This window comes from Gracilinanus agilis, chromosome 4 (genome assembly GCF_016433145.1).
Source record: "Gracilinanus agilis isolate LMUSP501 chromosome 4, AgileGrace, whole genome shotgun sequence".
NCBI classification, from domain to species: domain Eukaryota; kingdom Metazoa; phylum Chordata; class Mammalia; order Didelphimorphia; family Didelphidae; genus Gracilinanus; species Gracilinanus agilis.
In genome coordinates this window covers 224,745,185-224,759,514 of record NC_058133.1, presented here as the reverse complement: position 1 = coordinate 224,759,514, position 14,330 = coordinate 224,745,185, and the positions used below count along the sequence as shown (strand labels likewise).

Sequence of the window (14,330 nt, the reverse complement as noted above, 5' to 3'; positions counted from 1 at the left end):
TTATTATAAAAGCAAAAAGGCACTCAAAAGTGATGGTTATATTCCTGATCCATATTATACTTTGAAATAATTCCTAGAAATATTTCATTGTTACTGTACTGCATCCCTGGCAGTTCTGGTTTCCACAACCATTCCTTAGTTTTGGAAGATTTTCTAAAGACTGTATACAAATGAAAACTTCACTAGTGCCTAATACAGAAGATCAATGGACTTATTACCTTAATAAAATGCTTACTGTGAAACTTAAGCTGTTTTAGTTGATCAAAAAATAGAGAAATGTAGTTTCTGCATATCTCAATAATTCAAATGTAGTATGTCCACTGACAGTGGAAAAATATAATCTCATTAATACTGCTTCACAAAGTATTCACTCTTAGGCCATGCACTGATCTTACCTTTGAGAAATAACTGTAACTAGATTGCTTGCTATAGCAATCAAATTTGGCAGAATAAAATTTTGACACCATATTTAAAAACTTAGCATGTTCATTTGCAAAAAAAAAAAATTAAAACTGTAATCATTTTGATTCATCAAAAATTGCTACTGTTGACAATTTCTCATATGCATGTTGAAGTGGATATTTCTGATGACTGAAGAAATCCACTCATGATTCTGTATTTTTCTAATCCTTTACTCCAATATTTCCATTGCTTCTTGCTGGCCAGGGGGCTCAAGAAGCATGAAAAACACCTAACAAATCAAGTCTGAATGCTTTACAATATTTAGTACCCAGCACTGGCGACTAGAATTACCAACGTGGTTCCAAAATTAACTTCTTAATTTATTAAAACATTTTCTCCCTATTTAAATTCATATATGTTTCTACATTTATGCATGAATTTACTCGCCTTCTTCATTCTGAGGAACCTACCTATAATAAGCTTTTTTGACCTCACTTTCAATCCACACACCTTACCCTACTGTGTTGTTATGTAAAAGTGGAACTAAAAGTAACCTTAGAACTGATTTTCCCTATGTCAATTTGGGCAGACCTCCATATCATGAGCAGCAAAACAAAGATTAAAAGTGGTTTATCTGATAGAATTCTTGATACATCGACTAATATATAATCAACTAGATGCACTTTGACATAAAGAACTTTGGTTCTTAAAAAATGGAATATCTGAAAATAAGGCTGAACATATCCCATATCAACATGGGAGTTAAAAATTGCAGCATTTTCATTGAAGATGAAATGCAGATTCAAAACACTTGATAATGTTGACTCATTATAAAAGTCTTTTTAAAAAATCTCTTAAAAACAAGGACACCATGAACACAAAGTATTGTGCCCAAAGTGAAAAATCACTAAAACAGTAGTTGCATTAAAAATCTGACAAGTGATATAAAGACCAAAATAGTATAACTGTTTTCCAGGAAATTCATGCTTGAAGAACTATTTGAAAAGACCTACCTAGTGAACAATTGTATTCAATATAAAATGCAGAATATAATGCTTTACTATAAGAAAATGCAATTAAATATATAAGTGGCTTGCTTAAAAGGTTAATGACTCTTTTAGCCAAATTTATCCAAAATTAGAGTAATCCAAAAATAACTTTATTTTTCTTTTTAAAAAGAGTATTATAGTAGCTGTTTGGTATGTGTTCAGAGAAGCTGAAATGTGACTTGTACCAACTGCTGAACTTGTGTCTTGATGTTTTAGAAAGGCAAATTCTTATAGGTAAACAAAATAGATTACCTTTTATAAAAATAATAGTAGTCTTTTAAGAGTAAAATACTGCCAGACTTTGAAAACATAGAAAAGTCAGCATTCTGTAGGTTCAAGATAATAGTTTTAAATAGCAGCGGAGTGGCCTCATGACAAAGACCATTTTTTTTTTCTCAGAAAGGAAATTCCAAAACTACCCTTCTCCCTTAAGGTGTCCTAGAGTAGAAAAGGGAAAAAGAGTGCCTGAACTTCAAGCATTTCTTGAATGTTGGCTGGAGGGGGAGCTATCAATCAAACATACATAAATGGAGTTTCAAGAAGTTGGCAAAGTTCATTATTCCACAGCAAATCCACATGTTTCTTCAATGGCTGTTAGCAGCTTCTCATAAAGCTTCTCATAGCTTTCATAAGGTGGAATGTCTATTCGATTGAAGCTGTAAACAAGTAAATAAGATGATTTTGTGAATTTATACATTGCTACTCAAAGTATTTGTTTATGAAGTTCATACCCTAGACCAGTGATTCCCAAAGTGGGAGCTACTGGCCCCTGGTGGGTGCTGCAGCAATCCAGGAGAGTGGTGATGGCCACAGGTGCATTTATCTTTCCTATTAATTGCTATTAAAAAATTTTTTTTAAATTAATTTCCAGGGGGCTAAGTAATATTTTTTCTGGAATGGGACAGTAAGCCAAAAAAGTTTGGGAATCACTGCCCTAGACTAAGTTACTTATGCATTTTTTGTTTTAGGTCTATCACAAAGACAGAAAATTAAGACAATACTTAGAAACAGAAATTCCACTCAATGGATGATCACTTAATTGTTTCTTTGTACTTAATTTTAAAAGATGCTGAATTACTACAAAATGAATTACTAACAAAAACAAGACTTTCAAAAGTTCCTTTCCTGGTAAGGAGCTGGCTTTTAGTCCTATTTCAATTAAGTCTAATTATGAAAAATTTGAACAAAAACTTATATTAACATTAGAACTGTGTGAGAAAAAAGAATTTTTTTTAAAAACCTGTCTGCTAGTAATGGTTGGCTATAAAAACTGTCTCAATCGATTCAGTCTAAATGTGATGTTAGAGGAGGAAAAAACCTTTGTCCTTCTCTATTTTCTGACAGGAAGCTGAAAAATGTAACATACCATGTGTGAGCTTTTGGCAGATTGTTAGTACTAGCATCAATCTGGTGTATTGTAAATAGTCTTGGACCTGCAGCACCTGTAAATGAAGTCAAAGTGAAAAAGTCATGAGAGAGTACATTAAATGAATGACTAGCCTTAAAATGAAATTATTAAAGGCATAGTCCATACAGAGAATGCTATATATAACCCTCTATAAGCTCATAATGATCAAAGGAAACAATATAATACCATATGAAAGTAGGTAATGAAGTTTGAAAAAAGGCTCCATTCCTAACATCACACACACACACACACACACACACCCCTAGGCATCCTTTTCTAGAATGACATTTCTGAAGAAAACTTTGTTACTGATAACTTTACTGTCTATCCAAAATAAATCTTTGTTATGCAAAGACAAATGACAAATTAACAAATCCATGAAAAATAATATAAATAATATAAATTTTGGATTCAAATAGTTGTTAGAAATTCAAGATGGCAAATATTACAAAGATAATTCATGAACTAGGTCAACATATGCTTCTATGCTATTTAAAATGAGTAAGTAGATAGCAAGGCAAAAAAATGTATCTAGATTAATTTACATCATAAAATAGAGCATAGGAACACAATCCATAAAGGTACATGTAGAACAAATGTTATTTCTGTCTGATTCTCTCTTGCATAAACATAACCCAAGAAGTGGCTGAAAAATGATAAGCTTTGTAGATATATATATAGAGAGAGATATATATACACATATACATATATATACATATATATATATCTTTGTAGATATTTATAGCTGAAAATGTAAATTAAGAAAGTATAGAGAAGAGCACTGAATTAGTTATGCACTAATCTTTTTAATCTAAAGTTACAAGTGGGGTGGGACAGGGTAGGGGAGTGGATTTGAAGAATCAAGAGACAAGAAAGGAAGGAAAAAAAATGACAACAGAGCTATTGATAAAGAACAGCATGAGGGAGGAGAAAAAATAAATAAATGAATACACACACACACACACACACACACACACACACACACACACACACTGCAAAGTTTTCAAATCCACTTACTGTCAGGGATCTCCCACCTTGTAAAGCTTTAAATCCCTGCAAAGGCACTCTGGAAGATCCTGTCACAAACTGAAGTAATCGTGCTCTCCTTTCTTCATCAAAAAATTCCACAGCTTTCCAGAACCATTTCACGATATTACTGTCTGGGGTACAGTGTTTCAACCGCGTGTTTACTTTCCAGTCACTAACATCAATCTTCCCCAGCCCACAGATGATGAGCTGTTCATAAATGGACAGGTAATGGTTATAATGAAACTGCTGTAACATTCTATATCAGAAAATTTTTGCAATATTTCTTTTAATGGATGGAAAAAGCCAAAAGAGACATGTCTAGCAGTTCCATAATGAACCAGACAAGGTCAGAGCAGATCCCTTAGAAATAATCTAATCTAATCCTTTCATTTTGCATTTAGAGAAACTAAGCCAAAAGAGGTTAAGCACCTTGCAAGGGAACATAGGAGTAAAAATGGAACAACATAATTCCACTGATTTAATTCTCAGATAAAAAGTTTAATAAGTTTCCCTAATATTGAAGTAAAAATGTTTTAAAATGTTTTAAAAAGCTAAAAAGACAAGATTATGTAACCTGAGCAGTAAAAACTCCTATTTTGGTCACTTAAAACTAATTGAGTAGTGTAAATGACTAGCACTGTTAGAGAATGTGGTTGGTTCCTGCATTCATAGACCATAAAGTTTCAAGGAGTTTATAAATTTGTTAAGGAGCTAAAAATAGCATGAAAGAAACAATCTGAATACAACCCAAGCTAAAATATATGATCCTGGGGGCAGATGGGTGGCTCAGTGAATTGAAAGCCTCCTGGCTTCAAATCTGGCCTCAGATACTTCCTAGCTGTGTGACCCTGGGCAAGTCACTTAACCTCCATTGCTTAGCCCTTACTGCTCTTCTGCCTTAGAACCTATATACAGCATTGATGGAAGGTGAGGGCTTAAAAAAATACATATGTATATGTATGAATGATACTGACTATATACAACAGGCTTCTGAGGAAGACTATCAGTATATGCTATCATATAGCTACTATCATATATCATGATTATCATAATAATCACCATTTACTGGAAGAACAAACTTTTAGCAAACCTAAACATCTTCAATAATTACTGTGATCTAATGAAATCTGATGTAGAGGAGAGTAAGGGAAGAAGTAAAGAACAAAAATCCCATTAAAAAAAATTCAGATTCTATTTTTTCCCCAGAGATTTACTCTAAGTTTTGGAACTATCTCTTAATGTTGTCATCTCAGTTGGGCCATTTTTGAACAATTGGAGAGCTTTGCTACACAACTGGGGTACAAATGAAACAGTACAGATTAAGATTCTTTTAGTGTAGGATCTAAAATATACCCCATACTTTATACGGAATGTTAGACATGAGTAGAGAGTAGCAGAGAGCACACCAAAAGGGTTTGTGTATTTGCGCATCTATGCACATCTATCCACATACAAAGAAAGGATTGCTGTGAGCAAAGGACTTTGTAAACTCTAAAAGCCATCAAAATGAGTCATAACATAAGAGTATGAACCAATCAATAGGTTATTTATCATATCATACATGGAAAAGCAAAAGGAGTCCCAGTGTACCGATGCAGAAGGAAATGAGTCCCCCAACTCCCAAGCGCCCCCCACCCCAGTTACTAATTAGATAAGTAGCAATCACACTGAATCAGAATAGGTGGGAAATTTTTCAATTTTGAGACAAATACAAACTTCCCACAGTGAATAAAAAATTCCTGAACATTCATAGACATTCTACTATCAGTTCTCTGTTATCACTAGTTGATATTCTGTCCTTTGAGCCCCATTCTTCCTTTAGCTTTTAACCACCTCACATTTTCTGAAAGCTTTCAGTTTACTAGTTCAAGGAAGGTGGTCAATGAAGGGCCATCTTAAATTATTCTTGTTTCCTTGAATTCTCTTTACAATGGCTAATAATCTGGGGGCTTTGCAGTAATAATAAAATGCAGCATGGCAAAATGGAAGGAAGACTGGAGCTAGAATCAGAAGATCTAGATTCAAATCCTGATTCTGCACTTTTTACTTCTAAGACACCTCCCTAGGCTTGAGTTTTCTCATTTGTAAACAGGCAGGGTTGACTTAAAGCTTCTCTATGACTTCTCTCCAATTCTAAATTCAATGATCTAAAATCTCAATGTTTGTGCGTGCATGCATATGTGTGTGTACTGGCAAGGGGGGGATACAAGTTGCAGCAATGAAACTAACAGACTATACACGGGATTACAAAAGTCTTCTGTGAAGGGAACCCTCTCCCAGGATCATGCATTGGGGTCCTACTTTTGTCTCTATACAGCTAGAGCTAAGTCATGCCAGAGACTTGCCATGAGTGTGCCTGCATCACCAAATGGTGACCTAGGCACTTGACCTGGAAATGATTGGGAAATTTATCTGGGTGTAAAAGGAGGGGGATCCAGGAAGTGGCTCTCTTTATTCTCTCAGGGCATTGCAGCCAAAAGGAAGAGGCTAAGGGGTCCATTAGGAGACTACTTACATGGCAGGATAAATTTAGACTCTTCTCTATCTGTCTGCCTTCTCCTGTTCACATAAATATTAATAAACTTTATGGAAATCAAGGACTGGAGTTTAATTTAGTTACTACAGTCCACCTAGTCTGTTTGCTTTTTTTCAAACAAATCACAATGATAACACAAGCACACTGACCTCTAGTTCTTTCTCATCAAATGTCTTCAATAGATGTTGTGGGATTACTTCATTGAATCCCTTCTGCAGAGCCAGAAACTGAGCTTCAATTCCTCGTAAAAATCTCCAGTTTACATAAAGCCTGTAATAATAATATAGGAGTTTCTAGTGATCTAATGATGCCTAGGTAAAGCAATAAAATACTCAGTAACATTATTGGAAGATCCTGTAACTTTGGTAATGTTAGGTTTGTTTTGGAAATCTAGAACATTATAATATTAAGAAAAAATTAATCACCTATATGTGCCAGGTACTGTGCTAGACTTTGGAGACACAGAGATAAAAATGAAAATAGTCCTGTTCCCAATAAGTCTATATTATATCAGGGGAGACAACATGTGTGTACAACATAAATGTGTAAGTATAAATACACACAAAATAAATTTAGGCTGAAAGAGGTATTAATGGCTAGAGGGTGGGTAGCAATTAAGGGAAGAGGTGGAACAAGTACAGAGAAAATAGCATTTAAACTGAGATTGCAGAAAACTAGGGATCTTAAGAGCAAAGTTAGAAAGCATATTCTAGGCATGAAGGACAGCCTGAGGCATAGAAACAGATGCTTACATGTGTGAGAAAACAAAAAGGCTAGTTTGGCCAGACTAAAAAATATCTGAAGGAGAGCAAAGTATAACAAAGCTGGAAAGGTAGGTTGAAATAAAACTGAGAAGGATGGCCTTCAAATGATAGAGAATGTATTTAATCAGGAAAAAGTGCTGGCAGGAGGGGGAGACTGGAAGATGGTCAATGTGTAGACATAATGACAGTCTCTCATTGGCAAGAAAAATATTTTTTCTATCTTGTTTTAAAAGTTCTGACCTAGGGGCAGCTTGGGTGGCTCAGTGGATTGAGAGTCAGGCCTAGAGACAGGAGGTCCTAGGTTCAAATTTGACCTCAGACACTCCCTAGCTGTGTGACCTTGGGCAAGTCACCTGACCCCCATTGCCTAGCCCTTATTGTTCTTCTGCCTAGGAGCCAATACACAGTATTGACTCCAAGATGGAAGGTAAGGGTTTAAAAAAAAAAAAAAGTTCTGACCTAAAGATATAAAGTTGCTTGATTTCAAGTAGGTCTGTATCCAAATTAAATACCCTTAATTCAGGTGCTATGTACTATCATTAATATATGTTCAGGAAATGGTGGCAAATGTACTTTTTATCAAACCTAAATCCTGGGTTGCAACTTTTCCTATTAAATCCCACTATATTTGACCCTAAATAAATGCAAAGACCTCCCCTTAAAACAAAAGCAATAACTTTTCACTTAATTTTGTAAAAATTTTATGGAGAGAAATCTCTATTTTAGAATACTCTATATTCTAAGCCTGAGAAACTACCAGAACCTGTGTAATACCAAATGTGGTTCCTTGGTCCTTCATCTCTTTTTCTAGCTGTCTGTAGTAATTTTTTCTTTGATATAGAAGCTTTTGATTTTGGCCATGACAATCCTGGGTCATCTTCTTTGGGATTTCTTTCAAGAGGTGATTACATTTTTACTTCGTCCTGTGGTTTTCACTTATGATTTCTTGAAATAATGTACAAGATTTTGTTATGGTTTTTGGAAAAATGTTTTGATATGATTGCACATGTAAAATTTATAGCAAATTGCATACTGTCTCAGGAATAGGGAGGAGTGAGGAAGAGAATATAGAACTCAAAATTTTTAAAAATGAATGTTAAGGGGGCAGCTGGGTAGCTCAGTGGAGTGAGAGTCAGGCCTAGAGACAGGAGGTCCTAGGTTCAAATCCGGCCTCAGACACTTCCCAGCTGTGTGACCCTGGGCAAGTCACTTGACCCCCCCATTGCCCACCCTTACCAATCTTCCACCTATGAGACAATACACCGAAGTACAAGGGTTAAAAAAAAAAAAAATGAATGTTAAAGCTGTGTGACCCTGGGCAAGTCACTTGACCCCCATTGCCCACCCTTACCAATCTTCCACCTATGAGACAATACACCGAAGTACAAGGGTTTTAAAAAAAAATGAATGTTAAAATTTGTTTTACATGTAATTGGGGAAAATATTGTTTAAAAAAGGATACATTTATAAACACACTTATTTGGGGCTTTAAAAAAAAAAAAAAAGGGTTTTATTATGGTTTTCAGGATATTTGCTAAACCATCTCCCCTTGACTTGTTTTCCATATTTCCCTGGTATATATATCATTTTGGCCTACCGCCCCCTTTCCAGAAAAAATATTACTTAGTCTCCTGGAAATTAAATTTTTTTTAAATTTTAATAGCAATTAATAGGAAAGATAAATGCACCTGTGGCCATCACCGCCATCCTGGATCGCTGCAGCACCCATCAGGGGGAGGTAGCGCCCACTTTGGTAATCACTGTTATAAATCCTATTTCTAAAAAAAAATTTTGATTTTACTCTAATATTTTCTAATTGACTCATAGAGTTTTTGGTTTGGTCTATTCTAATTTTTAGGGAGTCTGTTACTTGGAAACAATCACTATCAGTTTTAAACTAATTTCTTACAAATTCTCACTTCTAAAACTTACACCATTTAAAAATCTTCTTTAAATTTCTTCTAAGACTTGTGGAAAACCCATTTTTCCTTTCAATCTTTTCCTGCAATTCTAATGGCACTTATAGGTTGGATTTGGATTTGGGGGCATCTATTCTTTTTCTGTTTGGATCTTCTTATGTTTACTAATCTCTCTGTCCTTAGTTACTAAATTAGGATTTCATAACAAGACCAGGCTCTACTTTCCTACTGTTCTTTTGAGTTGGATAATTATCTTTACTTGGAGATCTTAGACTTAGGATCACCTATGATCCTGTACTGATATACCCTGGATCTTTGAGGTTCAAAATGCAGTAGAGAGTCTTAAAGGCTTCTAATAGGCACCATTTATAGACATTGACTTCAACGATAGGCTCCTTTTCCTAATGTTCACGGGCTTCTGACTGACTTTTTGTGCATTTCTGACATGGAAGAAGTCTTCATATAGTTTTTCACTGGTTTTCTCAATCATTACTTGATTTGTTTAGTAGTTTAATTCCCAAGGTTTTCCTGGATCCGGTGTTTGTGAACAGAGCTACTTGTTTTTGTTCAAGCAGCCACCTTAGAAATGTGAATCCTAACTACTTTTCTAAACTACTTAGAGAAGATGTTAAACTTAGCAAAACCCTGAAATAGTAAAGTTAAACTCAGAGCAATAATTATATTCTTCAAGTTGCTGAAAATCATTCCCCTAGGTTAGCTTTTCTTTTTAATCTGATAAAATCTTGACTAAGCAAAATTTGTTAAACAAAATCTTGCATATTAGTGTGGCATGCCTAATTCCATATCCATGACCTTTCTCATGTATAGTCTATTCAAATTCTTTCAGGAGGGATAAGTTTCTGTTATTTTCAAATTCCTGACATTTCCTTTGTAACCTTGAGCATTCTCTGGGCCTTAGTTTCCTTATCTGTGAAATATGAGAGTAGGAGGAAATGAAAAAGAATTCAATGTGTCCAAAACCAATCTTATTTTCTTTTTCCCACTTCACTCCATACACTCTTCTGAATTCATTTCTAAGTACTACCATCTTTCCAGTCTCCCAAATTTGTAACCTCTGCCATTATTCCTGACTCGCTATTCTGCCCTACATCTCAGACGTCCATATTTTTCTCACTGCTCACAAAGACACCACCTTTGGTAAGGTCTTCGTCTCTTGCTTAGACTATTACAATGGTTGCTTAATTGGCTTCCCAACCTCGAGCCCCTCCTGATTCCAATTCATCTCCTAAACAGCTGGCAAAGTGATTTTTGTAAAGCATTGGTCTTTCCACTTAAATCCTTAATCAATCGACTGTTTCTCATTTTAGGATCAAATAAAATACCCTCTTCTTGATATTCAAAGCCATTCATAGCCTGGTCCCTCTTGCTACCTTTCCAGTCTTCTTATACTATATTCCTTTCCATATATTCAACGATACAGCTACTCTGTTCTACTTGCTATTTTTCTCACACAGGCATTCCATCCTTGATTTTATGCATTACCATTGCCTGTCCCTTCCATTTCTAACTTCGAGGTTCCCCGGCTTCCTTCAAGATTCACCTGGAATCCCATCTTCAACAGGAGATCTTTCCCATGAACAAACCCTTCTCCCCTACCTGTCCAAGATTACCTTCCATCTAAACCAGGAGTTTTCAATCTAGGTTATATGACTTTGTTTTTTTAAAAGACTCTGATGAATATATTTCAATGTAACTGCATTCTTTCATATCATATGCATTTAAAAACCATATCTTGAGAAGGGGACCACAAATTTCTAGGACTGCTAAAAGCTTAAGAACCTGAGTTCCTTGATATATATCTGTGTAAATGGAATTAGCTTGAGCCCATTCATAGTCAAAAATCTACCCATCCTAGGCCTAGAAATGAAGTAATCCTCACCTTCCTTAGAGGGGAGGGAAGACGAGTTACCCACACGTGACAATAAGTAACAAATCAAGAATAGGGGACTGCCCTTTGGGCAGTCCAAATCAGTGCAGAGACTGCCATTTGTCCATTTGAATTAGAGGTGGACCCACGGGAAGTGACGAAGGACACTATCTCTTTAAGTATGTTACTGACTTCCTGTGGAGGCAGTTGCTGTCTCGAACTCTGTGCTGAAGCATCTCCTGAGACCACAGACAGTTTACACTCTGTATTGTCACGTGGGTAAGTTAGGCTGACTTCCTTGGCCTACCTAGGCTGCTTCCAAACTCTGCCTATCTGGCTGTTGGGCCTTGTGGCTTACAGCTTCATTTATTAAGCTTTATAACCTTCTTCTCTCTCTGTCCAGGCCTTTGGCCTGGACTAGCCTCTCCCTTTCTCTTTATTCCTATACTTTACCTTCCTGATTGTAAATAAACTTGCCTCAACCCGATGCTGACTTGGATCTGATTTAATTACGGAATCAACCTGAATTGTTGATTCCTGGCAGCCACACTTTAAATTTATATCTATAATACCTAAATTTTTCCCTGTTACATATCTTATATTCTTTGTTACTAGAATGTAGAGGATCCTTGAGGTAAGGAACTTAGCCCCCCCCCCCCCCCCTTGTGTTCCTTGTGCTTAGCATAGGTGCACACGTGCACAGAGTAAGGGCCATTTCACCATTTTTTTGGATACATTGAAGACCTAGCAGACTACCTGGCATACAAGGGGTGATTAATAAATGCTTAATGTTTGACTAAAGCTGTTTACAAATCCTAGACTAAGGAAAGATTAATTTGGGAGACAAGATAAATCTAAGAAAGGTCCCATCCAATTCTGTGACTCTGTAAAGTCTTAATTATATTAGATTCAAGTTTACATTAATCAAGATCTGTATCCCAACATTTTCTCCAATTCTCACTTAATATTTACTAAAATGATGAAAAATATTTCTTGCACTTATGCCATAACAGACTGCATAATTTGTGAACTGTACTTAGCACCACTGAAACAGTACAAGTATTTTTATATTAACACTTAGATCAATGTGGTATTCCTATGTTAAATAAGTACTTTTCAAAGAGCAACGTAATCAGACAATACTATATGAAATACAAAAAAAGTATTCACCTGACATATTCTTTTTTATTATCCTCTGTAACTGAGATGCTTTTACCATTTGGTTTAAGTTCATGTTGAATAATTTCACCGTAAGCGTTGTGTTCAACACAAAAAGTATGATCCAATACACCTGTAATATCATTCTCACTAGAAAGAAAAAAAAAAGCAAGAACATAATTGAAAAATCTGAAACACATTCCACAGATGTAGATACAGCCTAGACAAAAAAACAAAGAAGATATATTACTGTGTTCTTGAGTAAGAAATATTCTTCATGACAATTAAAGCATTTGAGTTAATTAAAGAACCAATTTTGTTACCCACTAATTTTGTCACTATCTCAAATAGTTCTTAGGAAGGCTAATCACAAATACTTCATGAAAAATGAAAAATTATTTTCACTTTCTAGACTGCTCAATCAAACAATCAGATTATATGATATACTTTGAAAATAATACCGAGAAGACTTTTCAGAGGTGCTTCTCTACTAAATTAGAATAAGTTAAAAAAAGATGACCCTATCCTAACACTTTGCTAAGTTAGTATGGAAAGGAATTTCAAATACATAAGCTAGGATCTGCCTGAAAAAAGAATTTTTAAGTGTCTTTTTACTTGTTATCAGTGGCACCTACTGGCACCCTGAATATGCAGAATGAGAAACCTTAATTCCAAAAAATACAGGAGTGCTGGGGTAATTTTCCTAAGCTTATTAACACTTCTTTCAAATTGAGACTAGTTCATTCATTCATACTCCTTTTAAAAGCTATCAGTTCATTAATCTACTGTGCTACCAGCAGTAATAAAGCAACTAAATTTTATTCTTTTAAATCAATCTAATTCTACGTATGACCGTGCATCAATTTTAAGAAATCAAATTTCTGCCAATATGAACAGAACAATGAAGGATCGATTAATACATACAGTATCCAGACTAAGCTGTTGTGAAGATCTGGATCAACCAACTCCATGTCATCCAAATTAATTGACTTTCCAAGCAATTGTTTATAAAAAGGCAATGTGAAACCACCATCAATGTAATGTCCATGAAATACAGCCATCCCCATGATCCGCCCAACAAAGTGGAAATATGATAAATGCTCCTGAAATTTAAAAGTTTTTATATTTAAATAACAAATAGGTACTAAGCAAGATTTTTAAAAGCAACAATTTTTAGAAGAATTAAAATTTCTAATTTCTGTTATATCTTCCAACCATTTGACCAGCTGCCAATAAAGAAACAATTTATTTTAATTTCATTTTAGAACTGGAATGAATTTTCCAATCAGCTTGGACAAATAATTCTATTACATACTTTTAAGGGACTTACCCAGTGTCACATAGCTAGAAGTGTCTGAGGAATTTTATATACTTTAAATTCTATAAATATAGAATTCTCCAAAATGTGAAGAAACCCAGAGCTCGTCTTTGAAAAATGTAATAATTGTGCTAATTTTTTCCTGCTATGAATACCTGAGTATTTATACTCAAGTCCACCTCTCCCACCTTCTCCTTAGGCTTTTTCTTTCTCCTTCATTTTCCATCTATTGCCTCTCATGTTATCCTATAGAAACACCATTCATCTTTATCCTAAAATAAGTTTACATCGCACCTCCTTCCTCAAACTCTGTCCACAAACAAAATCTGACCATATCAAGTAAACCCTATTGGGAGACTTTCAGGAGAGCTCTTCTCCAAAGGACTTGATTCCTCTTCCCTTCTACATATCCATCCTGGACCATTAACGTACTACCCTTCTAGTTGTTTGTCACATCATCTATCTATATTATTTCTTTTTCAAATTGAAGCTATTACTATAACCCCCACACCCGATTCACTTATACCTCAAGTCAACAACCATTTATTAAGTGCTTACTATGTACCAAGCACTGTATTAAGTGGTACAGATACAACATAAAAAACAGCCCCTGTTCTCAGAGTTCACAGTTTAATGGAGGAAGACAACAATATGAAAACCACTATATATGAACCAGCAAAATATAGAAAAAAATAGAGATGGAAGGTATTAGCATCAGTGAAGGCTAGAGAATGATTGTTGAAGAAGATAAGATTTTATTTAAGAAAACCAGGAGGGACAAGTGATGAAGAGAACATTCAAGGTATGGCAGATACTCAGAAAAAATTGCACAGAGGCAGGAGATAGATGTCTTGTTTAA

At 35.1% G+C, this 14,330-nt stretch overlaps 1 protein-coding gene across 1 annotated transcript in view; it reads right to left on the bottom strand.

The window, feature by feature from the left end:
- Positions 1-1,529: 1,529 nt before the first annotated feature.
- SMURF2 (SMAD specific E3 ubiquitin protein ligase 2) overlaps positions 1,530-14,330 on the bottom strand; it is a 79,467-nt gene continuing 66,666 nt past the window's right edge. The window contains exons 14-19 of the mRNA XM_044675161.1: positions 13,078-13,256; positions 12,166-12,303; positions 6,574-6,694; positions 3,894-4,095; positions 2,818-2,893; positions 1,530-2,107 (exon numbers count right to left, since the gene is read on the bottom strand). Of these exons, the coding sequence (XP_044531096.1) occupies positions 2,008-2,107; positions 2,818-2,893; positions 3,894-4,095; positions 6,574-6,694; positions 12,166-12,303; positions 13,078-13,256 (816 nt within the window). The 3' untranslated portion in view covers positions 1,530-2,007. The remainder of the gene's footprint in view (positions 2,108-2,817; positions 2,894-3,893; positions 4,096-6,573; positions 6,695-12,165; positions 12,304-13,077; positions 13,257-14,330) is intronic.